Raw genomic sequence first — 27,271 nt, forward strand, 5'->3', positions numbered from 1 at the left:
CAAACCCTGGAGTTACTGTGGACAAATTAGTAGGCTGTATTAATCTGAACAGCTGAGTTGACCCAAGGTGGGAAACATCTGTCTTGAGGATTTCTCTGTCAAAGTCTGAGTGGCTTTTTACCTTTTTCTTTCTAATAATACGTTTTATCGGTTTTGCCTTGTACATGGTTTGTACGCATACCAAGACATTATGTCAGTCGTCTATTTATGTGAATGTTCTCAAGGTACTTTGCAGTGTTTGAGCTGAAGTTGCGCTTCAGTGTTTTTCTGGATGTAAACTGGTCTCAGGCCATTTCAACCCCCAGCTGTATTTTTAAATCGTCTCAAGGTCCGTGTTCACCTGGACGTCAGCTTCTCAATGTCTTAATGTTCACATCCTCAACCACGGTTCCAGACAGACTAAGTGGGCGGCATTTTAATTCAATAGTTTTAGTTGCATTTAGATATTTGTCAGTTTAGAGATTTTCTTTTTATTTAAATGCTGTTCATGATAAAACTGATCAACAAACTGCTCGTTTTTTATCCTCCCTAGCAGTTAAGTTTAGCATCAGTGCTAATTTGGGGGGGGGGGGGGGCAATAATTTAGAAGATTATAGCACTTTATAAAAGTGCTCTGATTTGCTTTTCAAAACCTGGAATAAGACTGTGGGCTTTTCTATGTATTTGTTTAATTTTTGTTATTTATTGTATTTGTGTGTATATAAATGTATGCACCAAAAATGTATGCACCTCTTAATGGAAATAACATAACATTTATTTCCATCAAGAGGTGCATACATTTTTGGTCAAGATCTTGTTGACAATGCAAGAGTCCAGCACTCTGTAAAGTCTCCTCCAGCACATCCCAAAGACGTTCAATGAATTTAAAGTCTGGACCCAGGTGCAAATTCATGTGTGAAAATGATTCTTCATGCTCCCTCCCAACCATTCATGGAATATGGCCATGATGTGTCTTCACATGGTTGTTTAAGAAATGAAAAGCTACACACTCCATCAATTAGGGTTAGAGAAGAACTGTTGCCAAACATATAGCATGCTAACATAATAATCACAGCAATGATGATCCAATCATAGACTCTTAAGTATTTAAATCCAAACAGCGACTTTTTGGCTGGACAGTGTGCGTAGTCTTCAGAAGTATAAGTAGTAATCTTTTCTCACATTTTTAAAAATACCGTTATTCTTTCTCACATTCTCCTCAGACCTCTCTGTGTCAATGGGAACACCACAGATGTAAAGCATATGATTATACTGTTTTATTATAGAAACGCTAGAGTGCACCAGCCAGTGGCCTTACAAAAACACATGCCATGATTGTTTAAGGATTGTCTCCCTTAGACCATAATGGGCCATAGGACACAAGAAGCACTGATTTGAATAACTTTTTTTGTACTGAAAATTTGAATATCCCTGCAGGGGAAAAGCTCTCGTCAGCTCTTAATAGGGTTGCTAGGAGTTTTAATATTCATAAAAGAACAAAGTGCAGGTCATATTGTGATTAGTGGCTGCTGACAGTATGGTATTTTATTACCAATCAATGGCAACCATTCAAAAAATATTTTATATCCATTTGAGGACCATAAAAACTCATAGGCTATATATTGTTTCTTAAAAGCAAAAGCCCTTATAGATCCTTGGACAGAGCACAGCACAGGTGTAAACCTAATAAATGAGTTTTCCTTTTTTCTCCCTTACTTTGAAGATCTGCAGTTTAGAGAGAGAGAGAGAGAGAGAGAGAGAGAGAGAGAGAGAGAGAGAGAGCATATGATTACATTCATTGCTTTCTGACTCATGTCACTAAAGTATAATCTTAAGGGTTAGCTACTTTGATTACTGTATAGGCCTACTTTTATGAACTATTTAAAGCTAAATCAGACTATACTATAGTTAGCTACTATAAGTTCTTGTAAATTGAGGCACTTTTGACATTGAGGCTGTGAAAAAGTGGAATTAATTTGAATAAAACAACTAATCAGAACGGGACGGTATACGTCGCCAAAACATGAGTAAGTTAGGCTAACCAACTGTCATATGACTTTATTAGAGATTTTCACATCACACATGTCTATTACGAAAATCTGCGTTTTGTTCCACGTTGCGCGATACGAACCGAATTGTGAAAGTCATTCGTAATTTGCATAAACATTTCTTCAATAATTGTCTATGACTAAGTGAAAAAAAGTTTTGCTGACAGGGCTAAACGTTCATTTCGTTTCGTACCTGCTGGCGTGGTCCTGCTAAACCGACTAGCCATGACAAGGGCAGGAAAGACTGAGGGTGTGTGTGACGTCACGAGCGGATAACGATCTGATTGGCTACCGAAATTCTTCATGCCTACGGACCCATCGGTCCTGCATGGTTCAGCTGTCTAACAGAAATAAATAGAGAGAAATGAACTGACTGATCTACATGCCAATCGCTGGCACGTCAACATAAAACAGCTCATTTGATGAATGCAGATATTTTGGGCCATATAGATCCTTGATGATTTCTTGAAATGCACGTCTGTCGACAAGTAACGATCGTGTAGAAAACCGCAGAAGCCCGTATGCATGACTTTCCCTCCCTCTTTTTTTACTCTCTACCCTCTCATTCACTCTCTCTCCACACACACACACACGCACACGCACGCACACGCTCCCTCGCATTTCGTGGGAGAAAGTAAGAAGAGGGAGAGAGAAAGAGAGAGATTGAGAGAGAGTGATTTGAAGTCTCTCTCTGCTCTCTCCGCTTTTCTGTTCACTCAGACTCAATGGGGCTCTAACATTAGGGGTTACAAGCTGTAAAACTGCATATTTATTACCCGTTCCCTTCTTTCTCTTTAAGTTTTGTACATAACACAGATAACTTATTGAAGTGCAAGGTGGGTGTGCGTCTCTTAAAGCGCACCAAGTTCCTTACAGGCTCCCTAAAAGCCAGTTACTGAGAGAGAACGAACGAAAAGCTCATTTTGAAATCGTCCTGCCTTGTAGTCTAAACCGGTCAAAAAACTTGGGAACTATGGATATTCGGAAGAAGCGGAGGCCGTGGTGCATGGAGACCTCGTTCGTGCTCCTCCTGTGCCTTACTCTGGCACAAGCAGGTGAGCGTTTTGCTTTTTGGGGTGTTTATGGGATTTGACATGATTCATGTACAGGTTATTATACCTCAATACAGCATTTGGCGCTGATGCGCTTTTACGCACCATGGGCAAAACGGTGAGATTACAGGTGACTGTTGATGCTTATATGTTTTTAACGTATCTTTAGGTGGTTCAGTTCTCAGTTATGTTGTAGCCTACTCTTAATTTTGTTGATAGTTTAGCTATATTCTTGTGGATCTTTTGGTGAGCTCACATTGGCAGGTTTCGTTGGTGTCCCTTCAGCATTCGTTTATCTTGTCAGAATTTGTCATGAGCTGAAATATAGCTACACACAAGTATAGGCCCATGAGTTGCTCCAGGCCTCGTTGGCACACATGTAGTGTGGCATCCCGGCGGGGGCAGAGGATAGGACGGTGCTTCACTGACAGGGTTTCACCTCCTGCTTCCAACTTCAGTTCAGCGCGCAGCACCTTGACGCGTCGTTTGTTGTTGTTTGTGCAAACAATGAATACATCATGTACCCTAATCGTAGCTACTCGTGAATGTCAAACGATATGTAAAAAAATATATTTACACTTTTATTTTAATTTGTTTTTATCAGATTAGTATTATTAATAATTTTATCAAGCTAATTGTGGTCTCTGGGATGCTTCTCTGGATTCAGAACATTTCAGAATGTATCAAATATTTCTGAATATATATTCTGAGTATTCACTTTATGAGGGTCTCTTTGGGGTCTCTTTAAAAAAATTTCTCAAATCAAATATTTCAAGTTAATTTATATTGTTTTATTAAGTAATACAAAGTTTGTTCAACATTTTCGCTTAATTGTTGGCTACTATTTGACACTTGTTCCGCACTGTGTATGCTACTTTTATTTTTATGAATAAGATTGTCGCTGTTCTTCTTCACAAATCTTGTTAACCCGTTTTTTTAAAATGCTTTTTTTTATTATTAAAAAATACTGTTTTTTTAGTCAGTTATTTATTTCATTTACAACACGCGACCAGGTGCACATTAAAAGATTAAAAGATATACAAATATCCTTAGCTGTAAAACAATAAAGAAAAACTGCGCTTCTAGTGTCAACCACTACTGGGTGAGTGGCGCTCGAGACGAGATTCTGCTGTTTTTCCAAAGACGTTTTTGTACAGTAAGTAGCAGTAGACATAATCAGATATAATGCCTTTTCATACCGAAATGAGTACAGATTTGATTCAGATTTAATGTGAGTATAGTTGAATTACAAAAAAACGTCAATAACAAACACTGAATGATGGCTCGCGGCGCACCTAACGTCCCTCGGGTATGGATGTAATTCCAGATTGCTGATTTGATCGCACTTTTTCTCCCCGTTTCTTCCCTTGTGTATTTGGAGGAAGTCTGAATATTTGTGCCTCACATGAGTGGGTAATTATTCTTCCCTGTGGTTCAGAGAGATGTAGTGAATGAGTTAGTGTCTGGGTGTGTGAGCTCAGTGATATTTGTGTAAACGCACACATCTGTTGGGCTACACCTGAAGGATTTTCCACAGTATGCCAGTTTTAGGCCAGTGAAAGTTGCACTGAATATTCCTCAGCCTGCTGTTTCTGGGTGACGAATCAAATGTGATTTAAAAATTGCGAATAAGAAACAAACCAACTTATGTTGTTAAAAATGGTGAACCCCAAAATAGTAGGCCTATGTAGGCTAAACCAAAGCCACTATTTAGTATTTACTTTTATGTCCAAGTCCATTTATTTCTGCTAGTGTCCTCAAGCGTCCAACATTGTTCCATAATGTTGAATCGGGGACAGCAGACAGACTTTTGAGACCGCCGTGATTTTTAGGTGGGGAATATTTTTTTAAACATGGATGTTCCTTCAACCTCATTTCAAAGGCAGCACTCTCAAAGAACAGTCTGTCTCACTTCTGTTAACCAAAACACCCTCAACCAAATGCAGTGCTGAGGACTGAATGGAGCCACTGTGTGTGAAGGAAATGCCCGGAATATTCGTGTGTGTATTCGTAGCACGTGAGAAAAGACTGTCCTCACGGGTGTGTCCGTCATTCCTGACAGTTTCGTGAAATGAAAGTTACTTTCATTCCTAATCTTCCCCCTCACTAACTTACCCCTTGTCCTGAAGTCAATTTGGAATACGAAGGCCAAAGTTTCCTCTTCAGATCCCTTATTAGATTTGTTGAATTTGTTATTTATGTATGGAAAGGGCACAATAGGGTCACTGTTACCATTGTGCATACTGTTAAACTAATAACTTGTCCTGTATTGTTTGTGCATGAATGATACCTCAAATGAATTGCGCTGTTAGTTTTCTAGGTGATCAGACTTATGCTAGTCATCCAGCTGTAAAATCCTTTCCACACTTTGACCACAACAAGGCCTCAGAAGCCTCACACTTTCACAGATGCTCTGTGTACAACAATACAGTTCCTCTGGTTGAAGAAGCGCAGCTTTGTGGTATGTTTCAGAGAGATAGTTAGTCATCATGTCTTCTAGGTTCAGTCCGAACAAGGGTTCTTTTTCGGCTCATAGAAGGTCATAGAAAGTTGCCGTAATGATTTGAGCCATTCATACCTTAATTAGATCACAGGATCGCCTTTACAGTTTTATGCAGATAGTTATTCTGGGATGAAAACATCCAATTAAAATGTCTTTACCAGGTTTGTTTGCAGCAGGTTTTACATCCTATCAAAATGTTTTGTTTAAAATTGTCTTTTTTGGAATGCAGACGACTCACCACAAGAGGGCCCAACACATGCTCAAGCTTTTAACTCAACAGCACCACATCTAAAAGATTCACTGAGCACATAATAAGCACCCTCATCCTTTAGTCTGGCTTTTTTATTAAAGGGAATTTCAACTTTTCGATGTCTCACAGACAGTAGTTGCGCTTGATTTATGGTCGCATCCGTTTGAAGTTGATGAAAGTTGTCTGTGTTTTCACACTTGTGTGCTTAGGATCACAAAAGAATATAAAGGTGATTAATTGTCAACAACAATTTTTTCTAGACTAATTCAAAATGTTTGACAAAACTTTGCTATAACCATATTACCAGTCTGACTAATTCTTCGGATATTTCCTAGTAAAGTTTATTCATTTTCTCCGGGTAGTAAATGCATTGGTTTACAGTGAAGGGTGTATACAGTAGCTGTGGGAAGCTCAATCTTTTTTAGTTCGCATGATGTTTAATATAGTGGCCGTGTGGTCAGCGTATCCATCCTGGCAGTGCCAAGCAGAGGTGCCCACACTGACTCACACTGAACCACACAGACTCAGACACAGAATGTATAAGCAAGTTATGGCCTTTGTTTAAGACAGTTTATGTTCTAATGCAGTTCTTACCCGACTTCTAAGGGGCCCTCCATCTCTAGGGCATGAGAATAACATTTATCGGATGAAATAGCAAAGAATCTTTTGAGAATATGGCCACACGCATTTTTAAAAATTGAATTTATATGCTTTCAACACTACAATTGAATAGACACATTATATAGACAACACAAATATACTGGCCTGTTGTTAAGAGCTTTCTTACCGTTTGTTTGTTCTTTAATCGTCTCATATGGTTTATGTCATAAAAGCACTACATTTATTAGTAACTTAAGTTCCTGACAAGGAAAGCATCAGTAGTCAGGTTAATGCACTTGTTTCAGTTTTTTTTTTTTTAAACCTTTCATCAAGATCAAGAAAAATCAACCACACTAACACACTTGGCAATCTGTGATCATTAAATGCTATGTCTCTGGAACCCCATATTATGCCAGGAGTTGGTATGATGGCATAGCTGTCTGTGTATTATAAATAAATCATAAATATAGAGAGCCATGATGTAAATTATAACCTCCGGACAGGCCTGTACATGCACGCCTAACTATTGCGGTTGGCGGGAAGAGAAAGCGAGACGGATCCAGACGACATGATGGATTTATCTTCATGTCTTCTGCATCTTTTGAAGTTGAATCTCTCTGCGGTTTGTTGTCACAGTCGTCGCAGTTGTTTGATACACTCAGAAGTGTCTCCTCCTTGAACCTTTTTTTTTTTACATGTTGTTGAACCTTTTCTCCATCTTCATCCTTCACTTCATTCTGTGTTGCCTCAAATTGTCCATCTCACTCAAAACAAGGGCATCTTTGTGCGACAGTAAAGGTGAGGGTTGAAAGGTCAAGGTGTCAGGTGGTATGTCTTGCTGGTATTTAGCATAGTTATTTGAACTCACAAGAAGGAGAGACAGTACAGGGTCAAAAAAAAAGAGGAAGAGGACCCGATTCTTGGATCTTCTGGAATGTTCTCTCACATACATTGCATGGTCATGACAGCTCTGATGGAAGTTTGTTTAGAAATGTCTGGGTCACCTTGACTGGCACTGACTTACCGTTTGGAATGTTTGTACTGAGTCTTGTTCATTGAAAGCCATTGTCTGCTCGTGTGTTTGCAATCTGTGTGAGCATACAATGTTTGTTTGTTTGTGTGAACGCTTTGTGAGAGCATCCAGTGACTCTTGGTTTCGGACATTCAATGACACGTTTACAATCTACAAAGCACACTGCTAAGCAATCCTGCTTGTGTTCTTATATCTCTATTCAGTGCTGGGAGTTTGGTAGATGCAATAGAATAAATAATGTCTTTTGTAATAAATACATGGCTTAGTGATAATCAGCTGATATTTGGCTATTTTGAGATGATTTGGCCGCTGATTCCACCAAGTGTCAGTTCAAAAATCCAACTGACAGAGATGGCATAATTTGTTTTCTGTTTTTTATTAACTTTTAGAAAGGTTTGTGTATAAATAAATAATAATTCTGTTAAATTTAATGTAATAATGGTTCTTTATTGTCATCATTGGCTCCATAAAGAACCATTTTGTTTCATACAAGTTTATTTATAGTGGAAAAAGGTTCTTTAGATTATTAATATGTAATACATATATATATATATATATATATATATATATATATATATATATATATATATATATATTAGAATGGTTTACTAAAAGTGTTTTTGGGAACCAAAAATGGTTTTTATGACCCCTATTTTGGAACCTTTATTTTTAAGAGTGTAATATATCATATTTTATTAATAAAAAAATTTTTTTAAGTGTACGTAAAGTTTTTATTCTCTTTTATGTCTTATTTTATTTATGCTTTCACTTATTCCTGTATTTGGTAAATGCTTTTTTGGCTTCTCCCTCCTTATTTAATCCGATTTAGCCAAGAAGGCACATATAGTGCTGTGGTTCAGCTCTCAAACACTGGCATACATTGTGTATGTTGTCTCTTCTGGAAACCGATACAGTGACCAGAGACTTTCTCTTTCTTGTTCATCTCTTTCTCCCAGCATTTAAATAGGTTCACCTTTTGAGAATCAAGGAAGCATTGCGTTTTAGTTAGAAGTCCCATCGGGTATTCCCTGCACTCTTGAACCTCTTTCAGAGTCAGACCGTTTCCGCAGCACTTTACTGAATAATGTCCACTACTTCTCTCTAGCCTATTCCCCTCTTATGAAGATCTGTCTTTGTATGGCTAACTGTGTACACACATTCTAATTAGTTTACATAAGTAGATTTTCAGTCTATAATATGAATATGCAAGTTGGTAAATATAAAATGACATGACTACCCATTGTGGTAACAACACAGACCATATTTTGGTCAGTGTGGTTATAGGGACCAAAAATACTGGCACTGCTTTAGAGGAAAGTACCAGCACTAAAATGAAAGGAAATAAAGGATTTGTCAAGAGCAAGAAAGAGTGTATGGAGACAGAGCCAAACGTGTTTAACCTCAAATATGTGTTGCAGAAGCATTAAGTCTTGTTAGAGAGTTTAACATAGTTTTAGACAGTTAATAATGTAGTACACATTGTGGGCTGAGCAGATGGCATCGGGATTCACATTAAGAGCTGCCAAGAGCAATAGGAAGATGGAAATAGACATACAATTTCAAAACCTGTCTGTGTGGGGCCTTTTGAAGGATTCAACATCTATTTACGCCACTTTCCCAATACATTTTTGGCAATATTTTGAGCTGTGTAGTGTTTGCAGAAACAAGCGCATGTCTAAATATAAAGTTGTATTATTTGCAAAGCTCAGACTAAAATAATGTATGCCGTCGGCGTTCTCTTTGAATCTAGAATCTAAAAACTCTTTCACTCCTGCAGATCCAATAGATGTTTTGCGGGTGCTGCAGTTGCCTTCCCTCCCCGAAGGCGTGCAGAAGGTTCCGGGCTTCTGTACCTCCCGCCGGGCCGGCACTCCTGATCATGCCTACCGCATCAATAAGAAAGCCCAGATCTCTGCCCCCACCAAACAACTATTCTCAGGTACATTTCTTTAATACCTCATAGTTTTAATGCTGGGTTCATAGACACACAATTCTGTAAGGTTATGTTTTATCTATACAAATAACAACAGGATCTCATTGTGATATGTATCTGAAAAGGTTTTTTCAGTATGTGTCTGGAATATGAAGGATTTCAAAAAAGACAAGGCTATGATTTGAGCGAAAGATTGCTCATAATTGAAAGGCTTGAAATGTTAGGAAAGTGCTGAGACTTGTAAAAACTGAAGACTGCATACTTTTTTAAATGTTTGTATATATAATTAGGAATTTCACATTTTGATTATTTTGAATTTATTATATTATATTCATAATGTGGGAAATTATTTGGGTTGTAATTCATATTATTTTATTGTTTTGTGACAGATTTATTCTCAGACTGCTTTCAAGAGTTTTTATATGGATGTTGTTTTGTTATGCTTAGAAAGATTATTGGTCTGGGTGAAAATCATTTGGGACGCTAACATGCAATTACTCCTCTAAAGCAGGATGAGAGCTTTTCAGTGGCTAATGAGACGGTTGCACAGTTAACGCTAAATCTGAATGTTAGCGTCAATGAAATGAGTACAATTTATGCAAGTTGAGTCATGAATCATAGGTTTCATCCAGACTGCAAATGAATCTGTGCCTGAAATAAGCTACTTTACTGTCTCAAATCTGCATGTATCAGACTAAAAAAAAAAAAAAAATCTTTCCTGTAGGACGTTTCCCTGAGAACTTCTCCATTATGACTCTGGTGAAGGCCAAGGCTGGTCTTCAGGCCTTCCTGCTGTCCATCTACAATGAGCAAGGTGTACAGCAGCTCGGTCTAGAGTTGGGACGCTCACCTATCTTCCTGTACGAGGACCAGAATCGCAAACCCGCCCCAGAGGACTACCCACTGTTCAAAGGGGTCAACCTGGCTGACGGCAAGTCAGTAACCAACCCCTGCTGAGCCCCATCAGCCCATCTGTGTCAATAACAGTTTCAGATATCATATAGTTATTGTGTTGCTGTTAGTTTTCAAGCTGTGTGATGTGTAACTGTTGGTTGAATAGTAAATATCACTATTTAGACTAATACATTTTGTACGCAGGGACAAAGGTTCCTTACAGTCACTTGGCAAACCCACAAACTATGCAGCAACTCCTTTGTGACTGTCTGCCTGGTTCATTCTCATTAAAACCTTCAATATTGTATCTGATCTCATCCCATCCTATAGGTGGCACCGCATAGCCATTTCTGTGCAGAAGAAGAACATCACTCTGATCCTTGACTGCAAGAATCGTATAACCAAAGCTCTGCCGCGTAGCAACAACCCAGTCTTGGACACCAAGGGCATCACTGTCTTTGGAGCCCGTCTCCTGGATGAGGAGGTCTTCCAGGTCTGGTACACCTGTGCAATGAGTTATTAAGAAATTCTGTGATACACACTTTGTGATTGATAGATGACAATTAAGCCAATTGTATATGCACGAAATGAACTACAATCTATAGTGATGTTATAGGCAGCTAAAGAATTGTTTAAGTCACCACGAAATCAAAACTGACTTTATTTACTATTTTATTGCACATTCTAGAGCCAGTTACATAAACATAACCGTTATGTTAAGACTGTGTCTTAAAAAGGAGTTTTACCAACTGGCAGTTAGGGCTAATCAGTCTCACTTTTCGGATTCAAATTAGACCAATCAACCTTTTGATGTAAATGACTTAAAATAGTTATAACCAGGAAAAAAATGTATGACTAACTTTTAAGACTAGTCTAAGCCGTTTCTGTCTTTTTTCTCTCCTTTTTTCTCTAAAATATGTCACATTATGAACATTAAATGGGTTGCAAATGTCATTTTATGTCGACTTTAATCTTAGCTTACATATTCAGTGAATCACATGTTAAACAGTTCTGACATTTCTAAAACACACTTCAAGCAGTTGACCAATCACAACATTCTGGTCCAGCCGACCAATCAGAGCACATTGCGGTTTCAGAAGGAGGGGCTTCATAGAGACCGGAACTAAACAGAGCGTTACTGACAGACTGGGAAGAGAAGTGCTGCGATTATGTAAAATATGTGAAAAATAATGTGTTTCTTAAACATTCAAGCATGAAAACCTATTGTAGTAGACCCCAAAAAACAAAAAAGGCCACAATAGGTGCCATTTAATTTCAAACTGCTAATTTCACGATAAATTAATTTTGCACATATTAAATGCCGTACTATCCCAGTTGGCCTGATTTTGAGCCCAGGTTCCAGGCAGCAAACTGATATCGCCTCTTTTTCTGTGCTTCTCTCCAGGGTGAGATCCAGCAACTGCTGATCGCATCCAACCCTCAGGCCGCCTTTGACTTCTGCGAGCACTACAGCCCTGACTGTGACTCCCCTCTGCCCAAAGTCCAGTCCCAGGACCCAAACACCTACGTGAGTACCACAGCACATTTTTAAAACGGGGCAGCGCGTCCTGATGTGAGATATATAGATGGAGTTTCACTAGTATCAAGTGTTTGATGGTTAGTTTAAAGTATGTTAATCCAACTCATCCCAATGCATCATATTTGTACAAGTCACCAAATGGCATCCAAATATTCAAGTCATTAATCATGCCGTTCGAAATCTGCACCTGTATTTGACTTGGATTGGACTTTCACTAAATGCTTGGATAAATATGGGACAAAAATTACATTGTAAATGTTAAAAGATCTCACATCAGAATGCCAGCTAATTATTAATGTTCTGAAAATTCTGCACACAAGTCTAGATTTTCAATGTTTCATAGCACATTAGTATTATATTACACATACAGTATATAGAGCACCCTGATTTGAGTCAGATATCCACATCACTGCCCTACATTGCATTTTCATACATCCACAGCTCTTCCACGTCATCAAAGGTGCTTTATTCTGATGCAGTTTGAATGAATGCATTTTTTTTCGTTCATTGAAGTTCTCATTGTGTTTTGCAGTAATTGCTACTCAAACCCATGAGTCTGATGAACAAAATAATAAACCATCATGCTTTCATCCTGCCTTTGCTAAGACCCTCATTTCTAGTTCCTACATCTTATTTTACTCATCCATAACTTGTGTCTCCTCTCTCCGTATTATTCTCTCATTTGTTTTTTTCTTTCCAAAGTCTTCTTTGTTCACTCTTGTCATTTGCTACATTCTCTTACTGTCACTCACATGCCCTCTCTCTCCTTCCCCGCATTCCTCTGGCTTCACTCCTCGTCTCTCTCCCCCCATGTCTCTCAGTACTTTGATGAAGAGCGGGATGATTATGAATACCCCTATTATTATGAAGGAACTACGAGTGTCCCTCCCTCCAAATCCGTCACAGCCGGGACACTCACCGAACAGGTAAAGAGGGAGCGCGGAAATGGAGTGAATCAGAAAAGAGAGGAGGAGAAAGAGATGGCATGAGTTATGAAGAAATATTATATTTGCATTTTCTAAAGGAAATATCAGTAGTCTTAAAGTTTCAGGTACAGTACAAAAACATAAAACATTTACATAAAAAAATATCTAAACATCCCTGTAACAAAATAAATCTATTTAATTAGGTTTATACTTAAAACAAGACAGAGTCAGAAAATGTACTTAATTTTTTTTTAGATGTTTGTACATGATGATTAAGAAAACTGAAAAGTAATATAACAAGAAAGAAAAGACGAATCAGAATTTAGTTTGCAAGTACATGTAAGAAAGAACACCAATCAGAAGTCAAATATTCCAACAACATCAGTAGTGTTGTTTACATCGGTCATTCAATGGCAAATATTTTCATATTTACATCTCAAATTTCAAGTATAAACTTGTATTGAACAAACAAAACAAAATAGATGTGATGACACAATTGAACACAACAAGTGTAATGTTAAACTTACCCGTCTTTTTCAGTTGAATAAAGTCATCCTCTCCTTTCTGTTCACTCATATTTGCATCGACATGTGATGATGTCCCACCTCTTTCTGTACGCCACCTCGTTTCACCTCACCCCTCCTCACCTATAACACTATATTGATGTTGCTTGTGTTACCTACTTGTTGTCCTTTTTCATATTTGTATCTGTATAGTGTCAATGTTTGTGTTGGTTAGTACATGATTGTGTGTATGTGGATTTTAATGGGGCACTGGAGGCACACATACACACACACACACACACACACACACACACACACACACACACACACACCATATCACGCACAGATCATGGCCCCACTGTGTTAAACCAACAGCTGTAGAGAAAGAAGTAAAAATATGAATTTACTAAACAGAGAGGAAAGTGTTATTACATCCAAGTATCTATTATATTTAGGAATTCTTGTGACTTAGTTTAGTTCATATTTAAATTTTTTTAAATATATATTTAAATGTAATATTTACATTAGCTAGTTTAATTCTGATTTACCTGACTTTTTACCTTTACTTTTCTGGTTAATTACTACAATATAGTAATTTAACCAAATTGATTTTCAGTATATGACCAAATGTCAATGATGCTATTGTAACTTATTGATTTGATGATATAACAGAATAGCCCACAGAGGTTTTCGAGGAAACCACTTTTTATTCTTCACAGTTGCATGGCATTACTCTTCCTAAAATCTGGTATGTGCATGTTTTCACGTTTCACCTGTGGCGTGAGTTCTCTTGTGTCTTGTGTCACTCTGATTTGTTATTATGAACAACGAGCGTCTGTGTCTATGTGTTTATTCATATCAATCTCTTCACTTCTTAGGTTTACTTTCACTTTGGCCAACATTGTCCTCTCACTTATTTTTAGTGCTGTTTTTCAGTCATGTCTGTATCTAGCCTGCAATGTTTAAATAGCTTGAAGTGTGTATTTCACTATGAGTTAAGATAACTTCTACTAGCTCAGTATATGTCAACATGTAGACAAGTCTTCAATTAATATGCCTGTTTATATCTCTGCAGTTTGTGCTTCTGCTTGTCACCTGATTCCGAGTAGTCTACGCCATTCATTCCTTTCTCATTGATTAGTATTACAATTTTTATGTTCTTTGTCTAAAACAGTTTTCTTTAAAGATTCGATACATGCAACGGGATTATGAATGGTGTAATATGACTATCTCACTTCCTGTCTATTAATTTGACTCTTTCTGTGCGGTTGAGCAGCACAGTGTACCAGCCATGCATCAGTTTTATCAACAGATGCTATTTGAGCATACTTTCCCCCAGTGCCTCACAGCGTTACATCCCCATGCAAACAACATGCTGCTTTTTTAATGTGGAGATTGGCATTATTGGAGAAAACAGTATCACATTATTTCTCTTTCTTTAGGTACGATTGAAGTTCACTAAATCTAAACTCATTATATAACTGTGACAAATAAATCTGATTGAACATTTGACTGTATCCAGTAATGCCAGTGAAATCTCAGTCAGTCATTCAAGCGCCAGCGATCTTAAATTCATTGTGTTGTCTCTCTCTTTTTCTGTCCATCCCCACTACTTTCAATCCCACCCATCCCTGATGTCTTCCACTCTCTATCTCTTTCTCATTCCCTCCCTTTTCATGAACGCTGACCCGACACTTTTTAATGCAATAAATAAAAACGATACTTATCAAATAGGAGGGCAAGGCGAAAAACGGCAAAGCCGATAAGCAAAAAAATGCCCCAGCCAAAGCCGCTGCTGGTGCAAAATCAGAAAAACCTGCTCCAGCTAAACCAGCTAAAGCCAAACCAACTCCTTCAGTCAAAACTGCAAAGAGCAAACCTACTGCAGCGCAATTATTAATTTCAAAGATAAAACCTACTTTGGCTTCTAAACTAGCAGCCAAACCAAAAGCAACTCCGGCCCCAAAGAATGACAACAAAAAGAAGTCTAATGACAATGGAAAGGCGGTTGAGGAGAAAAAAAATAATGGTCAGGCTAAAGTAAATGGTAATGGCAACGGCAAAAGCAACGGGAATGGGAAAGATGCTAATGGTAAGGCTAAGGCTGGCAGCAATGGTAAAGTCAACATCAATGGCAATGGGAAGGCAGCTGTAGAGAAAAAGGCAAACGGAGAAGCTAAAACTAATGGCAATGGTGCAAAAACAGTGAAGACTGAAAAGGCAGCAGTGACCAAAGTAACAATAACCAAGAAGTCAGAGACAACTGCAACGAAATTGGGAAAAACTAAACCGCCGGCCAAACCACAACCAACCAAAGACAAGACAGACAAAACGAAAGCCAATGCACCACCCGCGAAGTCTAAAGCGACCAAAACTTTGGGAGAGAAGGTTCAGACCAAAGTTCAAGTCACTAAAACTGCCAAGGTAGCGGCCGTCACTCAAAAACCTGTTGTTTTCAAACCTACCCCTGCGCCTTTGCCTCTCCCTTCAAAACCTAAGGTCTTGGATGTCAATAACGTCAAATCAATGTCCAAAAATGTCCCACCCTTCGACAAGACTGCTGTGCGTGGCACGACCATCTCTTCTCCAGAAATCCCCAAGAAGAAACCCACCAATGGTTATCAACAGGTACAAAATCAAGAGCCCGTGTTGGCCGTCCAGAGCTGTATTTCCAACCTCGTCGTCTTGGTTCAGGACTGTATTCTTATCTCAGAGTAAAGGTTGATCTGGGATTTGTCTTCATTGAAAATGTGGAAAGATAACAGATACAACACGTACTCTGAGGTGCTTTTTGAATAAGATCCTACATCGTACCTTTCAGGTTTTGCATACATTTTATGATTAATGTTAATGTGAAAAATTTTCAATTTTCAATTGATTTTTCCATTATACTTTCCATCAGGTTAATACAAATTCAGAAAACAGTGTGTAAAACCATAAAGGTATCATGACATTGACCAGCTGTGAGGTTGGAGACATACAGACTCGCTGGATCTCCTCCACCCTTTCATATACCAAATGATCCGCGTGATCATTAGAAGGATATGATAAGCGGTATAGACTGTCATCACCGCATGGCTATTTGTACAGTCTTTTTGTTTCTCTTCCATTTTATTTCCTGTCACTCCAAATCTACACTCTCTAACTGGTTAGTTTGTAGAAAGTAGTTTACCAGGTAATGCCGATTAGAGCATGTGGTCAGTTGAGTCATAAGATCGCACAGATTAATGAGTCATTGGTAGAGCTCAATGTTACACATGACACAACGAGTCTCTTTCTCCATCTCACTTTCTGATTTCAGCCTGTTTCTCTTCTATGTGTTGTTTATTAAATGCTGTCCTGTGAATGAAATATGAGAGAAGCAGTTTCACAGAAAATATACTACTTAAAATATTGACTCTGCGATGCTGCACTCCATGATTATCAATTCTTTCTGTCTTTGTTGAAGATCTGTCCCGTGAAATTGTGGACAAATGCCCAAAAGTTGTTTTATTAATGGTGTGTGTTGTGTTTCAATGGTCCAGTGACCATTGCCACTAACGTCAACACCTATAAAGTCAAGTTTTGACCCAACTTGACTATATTTTTTTAGCTTGACATGGCAATGTGGCTTATTAAAGCAAATCAGGTTAAAAGGAAAGTCTGTCTGGGACAGCAAATCTTGGTGAATAAAATAAGCCTTTCACGACGCAAAGGTTTATTCTAAGATTTTTGATTCCAGCTGCAAAAGTTTCCTGTTCTGATTTTACTATGACACGAGAACAATGGCTTTTTGCCAGAAGACGTGTCGTCTTCTATCGGCAAAGGCACATTGATCTCTTCTTTCTGCATGTGACAAGTTCATCAGACCTGAGCTTGTTTTTATACTAATCAATCTCTCTCCTTCAAATCTGCTTACCTCCTCCCCGACCCCTCCCACCTCTTGGCCTCAGGACGTAGATCCTGCTTACTCAGAGGCTGACCACACCCCCACAGAGACCGATTATTATTACACAGTAGAAGAAGAGGCGTCCCCACAGCCAGAAAGTGATCCGAATGGATATGAAGAAACCATTAACCAGGTAACCCACACCCATAGATAGCTGAGAGACATGGAGCAGTCAACAAGCTCTATAAGAGTCTCTCGATTGCTTTAAATCGTTATACTGGAGGTGAGACCAGCCTGTGTTTATTTTACCTTAACAAATTAACAATTCTGCAGCCACGTGTGCCATGAGAAGTGCTGTACTTAACTGCGAAATGAATGCATAGCATCCATTTTATCAGGTATTCTTTTGTGATTCTTATTTCTCTTGCTTTAAGATTTTATCCTTGTTCTTATATCAAAACCGGATGTGACATCATCTTGACATAAGAAGGAAAATCTTGAGAAACAGAGATCACAAAAGAAATATGGAATGAACACCATGCATTCGTTGCTGGACAGCTTCTTTTATTAAGAGTGAGATATGTTTGGGAGTCAGTCACTATTAATCAGTAAGGTCAGAAAAACTGATAAACTTCAAATACAGCCATTTTTCTGCCAGCGAACAATGAATTAGTTGGGTTAGTTATGGGTAGACCCATAAAAATCATTTTTCGTCTAGAGTGGGACTTTTTGGTCAGGTTTGTATTTAAGTTTCAACGATTTGTTTAGTAATAGTTTGGAAATGGACAATCTACATGGCCAGAAAGTTAAACGAAATATTCAACAATATAATGGTAAGAGACTAGTAGGAAGTAGTGCTTTTTAGTTTTTGCCTCAAAGTAAGTGTGTTTCCATAGACCTGAGTAATTCTGTGGTCTCGTAAATCAATAGATTAATTTGAAAACAGCAATACCGGACAATACACCACAAAAAAGACTTGAATTAGAAATTGAGGCACAACGCTCATAATTATGGTCTCACGTTTTGCTTAGTTAGTCATGATGTTCGATCTAAAGGCCCATTCACATCAAGATGGATCACCATAACAATAAGGTTTTAATAATGAATCATTCTAATTCTGTGAGAATAGGGAAGTCCACGCCAACGCTAAAACGATAACGACAAAGAGAAACGATATCTTTGGAATCACTTTTAGAATTATTTTTTTTCCAAGTGATGAATGATAAAAAAACAACAACAATCAACAACATAGCCAATCAGAATCCATCCGACTTTAAACAGCATTTAAAGTGTCAGTGCGTGATTTTAATAAAACTATAAAATGTATTAAAATTGTTATCGTCTGTTGGTGTGGATGCTAATATAGTTATTACTATAGTTATCTTTATAGTTATTGTTCTTGGTTTGAACAGGCCTTTGGACTGAACAATAAAGCGGTAAAAGAGAACAATTCTTTGTAAAATTAAACATGAAGAAGTTTGGGTGAGATCAGTTTGTGTGCTGTGAGTGTGTGTAAACCTGTGCCCATATCTGTGTGTTCCTCTCTCATGATCTGTTTAAAAGGTAAGATCTATTATTCTGATTATTCTGTCTCTTTGCCCTCTCATTTCCATTTTTCCTCTCTATTTTCCTATCTTCTCTCCATTCCTACCCCATCACATCATGTAATCTTCCATCCTCCAAACCATCCACCCCACCCCCTACCTCTGCTCCCAATGGTACGGCCCAGGTGGACGAGACCGTCGCTGTCGAGGAAATGGATACGACCAAGACAGGTGGTGAAGGGGTGTCTCAAACGCCAGACGAGCCCTTCGCCGAGGAGTACATAACAAGCGACTTTGGAATGAAGGAGTATGACTATTCCTACAAGGACTACAGTGAGCCCATCTCCGAAAGCAAGACGGAAGATACCATTGGCCCTGCCCTGTCCGCTGTGACAGATGAGGGAGGTGTAAGTTACCTTCTGCTTTCCAGCAAATTCCCTTTAAAGCTTTGATAAAAGCTTCAATTGAATTTGCTATGGCTTTAAGTCTTGCAGAGGCATCAAGCAGAAGCAGACAGTTGTTAAGACCAGCTAAGCACTGGTGCTAGTTTAAGTTATGCGGCCAGTTGCATAAACTTAGCCACTATGTTTAGACTGTGTCTTAAGAACTAGTTCAACCAACTAGTAATCAGACTAGTTGGCCAAGAGGTAATCAGTTCCTCAGATAATCCGATTCAAATTAGACTGATCAACCATTTTATGCAACTGACTTTAAAAAGTTAGGACCAGTTGTGAAGAAAAAAACTGAGATGACTAACTTTTAAGATTAGGTGTTTTATGCAACCAGCCCTGGGTCTAGGACTTAAGCTCTGTTCCAAAACCTATGCCTAGGCAGAAATTGTATCTTGTATTTGTTTTCTTTCAAGAATCTTTTCTCTAGGACATCTAAGCTGGCAAGTTGAGATATTAAGAAATATGGATTCTTTAATATATGTACATTTGATTAAATACTGATAATAATCTAATTAAATATCTTAATGAATAATCTAAGTAATATTGACAATATTTATGTGAGTTATGTATCATGAATATTAAAGTATCACATTGTTTGCTTAGCAACATGTTAGTCAAACTGTCAATTGTGAGTTAAATCTTAACATGACGAGCGCTTTATCAGTTTATTGGGTTTTGTAGGCAGTGTTATCTTAGTATTGTTTATATACTATAATAGTTATTAATATTTTGAATTAGTTTTTATATTCATATTTAGTTTGTTTTAGTAATTTTGTAACTTCTGTCATTTTTTAAAATAAATATTTCTGTTGTTACAGTAATCTGCCGTGACAAGATTTCAGATTTTTAAGTTTAAGTTTTTCATCTAATATTTTTTATTTCAATTAACGGGAATTATTTTTCTTTTAGTTAAAGAGTTAGTTCACACAAAATGTTTAATTCTGTCATCATTTACTCCAAACCTGTATGATTTTCTTTCTTCTGTTGAAATATAAAGAAGATATTTTGAAGAATGTCAGTAACCAGACCGTTGACAGTAGCCATTGACTTTCATAGTAGGAAAAAAAAAATACTATGGAAGTCAATGGCTACTGTCAAATGTCTGGTTACCAAAATTATTTTTAGTTTAACATAAGAGAAATTATACAGGTTTGGAACAACATAAGGTGAGTAAATTATGACAGAATTTTCATTTTTGGGTGAACTATCCCTTTAACGATAATAACATTGGTAGGCATTACACAGCAAGACAGTGCACTAGGTTTTGGAAGAGAACTTCAATTTCCAAAAGAGTTGACTCGATTTGCAGTCAATGTTTACCTAAGACTAAATCAAGTTTGCTTAGAGTAATGGGTTAGCAAGTTATGTCATCAACAGGAAATAGTTCCCCTGTCAGCAAACCTTGTTTTTAACAAGACTTGAACACTGCCCCCTTTGCTCAAGATTCCTCTGCAAGTCTGCATAGAGTGCTTAGTTCAGCATAGCGCCATCAATATTGGTTGACTCGGCTGCTCTAATGCTGATCTGAGATCAGCTTTAATCTCGATCAGGATTGAACAGCAGTATATCTTCTTGGAAGGCATCACGACTGTTTGAGCTTCAGCGCCTAAGTTCTTCAGTATGTATTAATGTGTTGTAGACTTGTAGATCCTTATCTGCAAACACAAATGTATAGTGGTTACTTCAGTCTCTAAAGTGCAACATTTAGATGGATGGCCTCACAACAGCAGATGAGCGGCATTATAAGCCTGCTTTGTCAGCTAAGTATTTACTTGACTTCCTTATCAAATAAATTGTCCGTCAAGGCGTATCAAGGAGTTTCAGTGGTTTACGGGAAGTCATGAGTCACATTCATAACCACTCAAGGGTTATAATGTAGGTGGGTGTACAATGCTCAGCTACTACCTGAACATCTTGGACGATTGGTTTGTTGTTTTTGTATATTGACTGGGCTCTGTTTTGGGTTACATATCTGTTTTCCTCAGGCCTCCGTGCGAGCCCTGAAGGGAGAGAAGGGAGAACCTGCTGTCCTTGAACCTGTAAGCATAATTTCCATAGTCAAATCATTAGCCAAAACCATTATGATAAAGGTTAACATTTGGAAATTGTAAATACAACTACAACCTGTTAAGACATGCAATTCACCCAGACCACCAGATGGTGCTACAGAATAACATTTTGATTTATTGCATGTTTACGACTTTTCTAAATATATTATTTCTGTCTTTAATTTCTTAATTTTGCCACTCTCTCTCTCACAGGGTATGCTGATTGAAGGGCCACCTGGACCAGAAGGACCAGCAGTATGTTCACTTTTATTGTTTTGAGTGAATTTATGATCAATTAGCATTCCTATACCTTTTTTAACTGAATTGTAGAACTTAATTTCCTAGCTCTCCATATTGTGCATTGCAAATTTATTTTTCCTCCTCCTCATATAGGGTGAATTCAGGTTGATTTGGACACTTTGTCCTCAGTAATTTTGATGGCATTAAAGTGTCCCACCTGAATTTATCTTAGTATTTACTACACAGGGCCATCCTAAGCTTGGGGCAGGGCCCAGTGCGAGTTAGCAGAAGTTACTTGTTACTAAATGCTGGTAAAATGTTTCACAATTGTTGTTTATAAACTCTCATTTATGCCATTTTCTCTGTGCTTTAGGGTCTCCCTGGCTCCTCTGGCCCTCAAGGCCCCCCCGGTTCTGTTGGTGATCCTGGTGAGAGGGTGAGTAGACATTTTTTGTGTGTTTACAAAAATAACGCTTTAGTTTTTTGAGTATGCTAATTTGAAACATTATACATATATTGTGGTGCTCATTGTTTCCCTACTTTTTTTCAAGTTCACGTCAAGACTATGTAGTTATAATCGAAAGCATTTTAATTCATCAAAGTGGATGTTTCTGTAGGGTCCTACTGGTAAGGCTGGTCTACCTGGAGCGGACGGTGTCCCGGGACCTCCTGGCACTTCTGTCATGCTTCCTGTAAGTCTTCTTTCCTCTTTCTTATTCTCAGTGTTCATAAAGTCATCTCACCACTAGATGTCACCATTTTACCATTACTGTCCAGGATGTCAAATATGACTTTATTCCTGAGCTAGTCCAAGTTGGTTCTTGATTTGTAAAACGTCTTTTCTGTTCTTGCAGTTCCGCTTTGGACAGAGTGGTGGCGAAAAAGGGCCCGTTGCCTCAGCACAGGAGGCGCAAGCTCAAGCCATTCTGTCTCAGGCTCGGGTTAGTTGAAACTGTCATATAACAATCATTTAACATTTATTTATTGCTTTTTCACATTGAGGTCTAACTTAATTTATAATTAACGGAGTTTTCTTCTGTCTAGATGGCTCTGAAAGGTCCACCAGGGCCAATGGGTTTCACCGGCCGTCCTGGACCTTTGGTAAAAGAACTAAACAAAAATTTAAAAAAAATATATAATGTCTGTTACAGTTTTATATGTTCTTTATCAAGTGCGTTATCAGTGTTAATCAGTGTGATATTGTTATCTGGTCCTTAAATAGGGAACACCTGGAAGTCCTGGTTTAAAGGGAGAGGGTGGGGACCCTGGTCCTCAGGTAAGGGGTTCTGCATTTGTGTTTCTGTGTCATTATAATTGTTAGTCTTGTCTTCAAGAACATTTGCCAGACATTGAGCCATCCTGATCTGCTCTGACCGGAGGAATGTTCATATATCTTGCATAAAAACTAAAGAGAATAGCCTTTATCATGCATCCCTATTGTGTTTTTGCAGGGTCCCAGAGGACCTCACGGATTATCTGGTCCTCCTGGTAAAGCTGGACGGAGGGTGAGTCCAATACAGTGTTCCAGACTAATAAAAAAACAAACCCATAGATTTACATCGACACAGGACATATCTAAGGATCAAAACATCATAATAACTTATCAGTGTTTTATTTTTAACTCAAGGCAGTAAGTAATCACCTAGCAACAACCCAGAACACCTTAGAAACCACATAGTAACGTCCTAGCAACAACTCAGAACACCTTAGAAACCACATAGTAACGTCCTAGCAACAACCCAGAACACCTTAAAAACCACATAGTAACGTCTTAGCAACAACCCAGAACACCTTAGAAACCACATAGTAACGTCCTGGCAACTACCCAGAGCTTCCTAACACCATATTAGCACCGATTTGTTTATATATATATATGATGTGTCCTGCAGGGTCGTGCTGGTGCTGATGGAGCCAGAGGAATGCCAGGAGAGTCTGGAATTAAGGTTGGATATTTTAGCCATTTTTGTTTAAGTTGTGTTCTGTGTGTGATTTATTGTGTTATGTGTTTAGTTTCAGCTGTACATGTCTTCCAACTCTGAAATGTAATCATTTTGACCTTGACTGAATATTTTGGACAAGCTGTTGTTTATATATGTGCGTGTTTTTCTATATTAGGGTGACCGTGGTTTTGATGGCCTTCCTGGTTTGCCTGGAGACAAGGGTTATCGGGTAAGGGCTAAAATTCATTGAAATTCATTATTAATGTTAATTATAAGGCCTGTTTCAGGGCTTCTGGAATTTATGTAGCTATTGGATGTATAATATTAAAATGTTTAATGTTTTCTACAGGGTCAAACTGGAGGAATGGGACCCCCAGGACCCACTGGAGAGGACGGAGAGAGGGTAAATTAACAATACTGAATATTATATGTTGTCTAAATATTTTCTTGATATTTGTTGATTTTATTCGTAATTTTTTTTATGTATTATCTTTGTAAAGCATAAAAAATTTGTTTAGATTTTTTTAATTGTCCCATCTTGACTATTGTCAGGGAGATGATGGAGACGTTGGACCCAGAGGTCTTCCCGGCGATCCGGTGGGTGTTTCTGTTTCTCAGACACTGTACACAGATATGACAGTGTATATGATGGCATTGGCCTGTATAATATGGATTTGCTCTCCAGTTTAAAATCCATAAGGATCTGTGTTTTCCTTGGATTCCATTGTATGTTCTCTGATTTACCTTTTTCTAATTTTGTAGGGGCCCCGTGGTTTGCTGGGGCCTAAAGGGCCTTCTGGACTTCCTGGTCCTCCTGTGAGTATTCATCCGAAGCTACAAATACCAGTAAAGTGTTAAAACAGGTCTTTTTGAGTCAATATCATAATTGTTAAGGTTGCACAGCAACTTCAACAAACCATCATAAAATTGAAGATTTGAAAAATTAATATTTGTACATGGATATCCAGATCGATCTTTCTTTCATTTCTCCATATTATTACTTTGCCAGGGTGTCCGCGGAAATGATGGTCCACATGGTCCAAAAGGAAACTTGGTCAGTAAATGGTCAGAGTTCTCTGACATTACTTAGATGGCAATTATTTAACGGTTTAAAATGATGCAATAATTGGCATATTTATGTATTAGGCTTAATATTCTTAAAATGTAATCAACATTAAATATCTGTCCTCATTCTAATTGTCCTCTTCCCTCTTTTAAGGGACCCCAAGGAGAGCCTGGTCCTCCAGGACAGCAGGGGGCTCCAGGAACACAGGTGAGCGATGAACTTTATCACAAATGTACAAAATCATAGTAAATTGTATTTCATATTAATGCTTTTCTGTGCAACAGGGTACGTCAGGGCCACAGGGTGCTAATGGACCGCCAGGAGAGAAAGTGAGTGTTTTTTATGATTGAAGAACACAAAGCAATCATTTTTAATAATCAAAGAATGTGCTTTACACAATGTGCCTTACCACTTTAATGTCTGCATTTGATAAAAAGATTCAACATACTTACACATCCAGTCTTATGCTGAGATCATCAATTATGTTTAATGTAATTATACTGCCGTTTGTTTGTCTTCTAACAGGGACCCACAGGAAAGCCAGGTCTCCCAGGAATGCCCGGAGCTGACGGTCCTCCCGTAAGTGCTAGATATGATTTTATTTTGCCTCTTTGGTGTGTTAATGACTTTCAGTTTATGTGAATTAATATCTTTAGACCAGTTGTCAGTTTACTTAATGTGGCAAAACAAAAATGATTATGGAAGACAGCGAAAATATATGTGTTATTATTACCTGTGGTGATGAATGTGCCGTACGTGTTTGTCCCACAGGGTCATCCCGGAAAGGAAGGCCCTGGTGGAACCAAAGGAAATCAGGTGAGGCCATATCATAATATTTAATATATATTTACCTTCATAAATTAAAGGTCATTTGTGTCTCAGCTATTTGTATACTTTTTGTATTTTTTTACTTATCAGCAATGACATTAGCCTTCAGTACAAAGAGATAATATATTAAACTGTCTCATTATGTCATATATCTAGGATTTACAGACATGCACATGTTCCCACAAATCCCAGTGTGTTCATATTTTGATGTTTATTTTCCTTGTTCATATATTGTTAGGGTCCTAATGGTCCTCAGGGGTCTATTGGCTATCCTGGCCCTCGGGGAATCAAGGTAAAATATATATATTCTTTTCTTTTTTTTCAATGCACGTAGCTTTTGTTGTTTTGTTATGATCATTTTCCACTGGAAATTAAATCTGTGTAAATATTTTTTAGACTAATCATTAAAATGATAATTTGGTCACCTGGTGTCTTTGTCATTTTTAGAAACAATTCTGTCTATAGACATTTTTTATGTATCGGACTTTGGTAATGGCTATTAATATCTCGTTGCTATCTACGCTCTGCAAGACTCCGCACAGTAATATTTGACTGACTGACTAACTGAAAAGCATATTTTGTGACATTCACAGGGAACTCAAGGTATCCGTGGACTGAAGGGCCACAAAGGAGAGAAGGTGAGTGTTTTTGGTAAAAAAAAAGTCAAATTTATTGTGGTTATAATAATGAAACATTTCAGTAATTGTGACCTGTTTATGCCAAAGGTGGAGGTTTAATGGTCGGTGTTAAATAACTTGTTCTTACTTTCAGGGAGAGGATGGATTCCCTGGAGTCAAAGGAGACTTTGGTGTGAAGGGAGAGAGGGTACGTCTTGCACAAGACATAATTGGATAGAAACTCATCAAATAGCGTGTGATTTAGCACAAATGTAAAATGGTGCAGTCCAGAGTGTCTTCAGCTGGCAGGCCAACAGTAGAAGCACTTGACTCTATTGACACATCTCAACGGCCCAGTAAGATGTGTTGTACACCAACAGGGAGAGGTGGGAGTGCCCGGCCCGAGAGGAGAGGACGGTCCTGAGGGGCCAAAGGGCCGTTTCGGTCCCCCTGGTGAAATTGGACCTCTCGGCGTGTTGGGAGAGAAGGTTAGTTGATTATATAAATTGAGGTGATTGCTGACTTTGTTCCGTTATATCAAATTTTAGCTATTTTTGTATTGCTATTGATGCTGACAGTAAGGTATATTGTTATAATGATGTATTGCTGGTCTAAAGATGTGTTAAATCATTCTAAATTATTCCAATCCAGGGTAAACTTGGTGTGCCTGGACTTCCTGGCTATCCCGGAAGACAAGGAATTAAGGTAAACAAAAATAATATTGTTTTTGACGCATCGTCCGATATACAGCAAAGTATTTAATCAAATTGAATGAATTTTTTGTAATATAATACTTGTATTTTTAGGGCTCCCTTGGTTTCCCAGGATTCCCTGGTACAAATGGCGAGAAGGGCGCAAGAGTAAGATTTTATTTTAGACTAAATTAGACTAAAACATCGCATTAGTCAGAGCGATGTCGATGTGACATCTGCTTTTAAGTCAAAGTTAAGAAAAGTCCTTTTACATTAATAATTTAAATAGTATCACATAGGCAATCCTCCTTTAGAAAATAATTGATGATGCTGAAAAATTCTGAATTGATTATTTTCTTTCCAGGGTTTGATCGGAAAACTTGGACCAAGAGGACTAAGAGGGCCGACAGTAAGGACCTGTTTTAATTCATCATCTCGACTCTTATCTTATTCTGTTCCTCTTTATAAACACACTTTTTGCTTTCATTTGATTTGAGATGGTTTGATTTGTTGAAACTGTAGATTAAACGTCTTGTTGTTGGATTCGTTCAAGCAGATATCTGATTTCAGATCAGGTCACTTGTAAAGCAATGCTCAATGATTTATTTTTAATTTTTATTTTATTTAGGGTCCCAGAGGGCAGAGGGGACCCCGTGGATCAACAGGAAAACCAGGTGCCAAGGTATGAACGTCATTTAAGTGAAATTATTCTCAA

The 27,271-nt window shown here is 38.1% G+C and overlaps 1 protein-coding gene across 2 annotated transcripts in view; it reads left to right on the forward strand.

Annotated features, from left to right (window-relative positions):
- Window positions 1-2,383: 2,383 nt before the first annotated feature.
- The window catches only part of col11a2 (collagen, type XI, alpha 2), a 34,664-nt gene continuing 9,776 nt past the window's right edge, over window positions 2,384-27,271 (forward strand). Inside the window, exons 1-34 of one of the 2 annotated variants that reach the window (XM_079589773.1) lie at window positions 2,384-3,082; window positions 9,243-9,404; window positions 10,123-10,333; window positions 10,623-10,785; window positions 11,698-11,820; window positions 14,996-15,889; window positions 17,194-17,322; window positions 18,859-19,080; window positions 21,111-21,164; window positions 21,387-21,428; window positions 21,787-21,849; window positions 22,031-22,105; window positions 22,268-22,354; window positions 22,458-22,514; window positions 22,636-22,689; window positions 22,865-22,918; window positions 23,303-23,356; window positions 23,529-23,582; window positions 23,703-23,756; window positions 23,906-23,950; window positions 24,116-24,169; window positions 24,363-24,407; window positions 24,573-24,626; window positions 24,704-24,748; window positions 24,945-24,998; window positions 25,191-25,235; window positions 25,486-25,539; window positions 25,841-25,885; window positions 26,019-26,072; window positions 26,245-26,352; window positions 26,516-26,569; window positions 26,671-26,724; window positions 26,921-26,965; window positions 27,185-27,238. In XM_079589773.1, the coding sequence (XP_079445899.1) occupies window positions 3,001-3,082; window positions 9,243-9,404; window positions 10,123-10,333; window positions 10,623-10,785; window positions 11,698-11,820; window positions 14,996-15,889; window positions 17,194-17,322; window positions 18,859-19,080; window positions 21,111-21,164; window positions 21,387-21,428; window positions 21,787-21,849; window positions 22,031-22,105; window positions 22,268-22,354; window positions 22,458-22,514; window positions 22,636-22,689; window positions 22,865-22,918; window positions 23,303-23,356; window positions 23,529-23,582; window positions 23,703-23,756; window positions 23,906-23,950; window positions 24,116-24,169; window positions 24,363-24,407; window positions 24,573-24,626; window positions 24,704-24,748; window positions 24,945-24,998; window positions 25,191-25,235; window positions 25,486-25,539; window positions 25,841-25,885; window positions 26,019-26,072; window positions 26,245-26,352; window positions 26,516-26,569; window positions 26,671-26,724; window positions 26,921-26,965; window positions 27,185-27,238 (3,444 nt within the window). In that variant the 5' untranslated portion in view covers window positions 2,384-3,000. Of the gene's footprint in view, window positions 3,083-9,242; window positions 9,405-10,122; window positions 10,334-10,622; window positions 10,786-11,697; window positions 11,821-12,653; window positions 12,759-14,995; window positions 15,890-17,193; window positions 17,323-18,858; window positions 19,081-21,110; window positions 21,165-21,386; window positions 21,429-21,786; window positions 21,850-22,030; window positions 22,106-22,267; window positions 22,355-22,457; window positions 22,515-22,635; window positions 22,690-22,864; window positions 22,919-23,302; window positions 23,357-23,528; window positions 23,583-23,702; window positions 23,757-23,905; window positions 23,951-24,115; window positions 24,170-24,362; window positions 24,408-24,572; window positions 24,627-24,703; window positions 24,749-24,944; window positions 24,999-25,190; window positions 25,236-25,485; window positions 25,540-25,840; window positions 25,886-26,018; window positions 26,073-26,244; window positions 26,353-26,515; window positions 26,570-26,670; window positions 26,725-26,920; window positions 26,966-27,184; window positions 27,239-27,271 lie in introns of both variants that reach the window. The other variant, XM_079589774.1, reaches the window with a different exon arrangement.

The sequence above is a fragment of the Phoxinus phoxinus genome (genome assembly GCF_949152265.1).
Source record: "Phoxinus phoxinus genome assembly, chromosome: 19".
In the NCBI taxonomy this organism is placed as follows: Eukaryota; Metazoa; Chordata; class Actinopteri; order Cypriniformes; family Leuciscidae; genus Phoxinus; species Phoxinus phoxinus.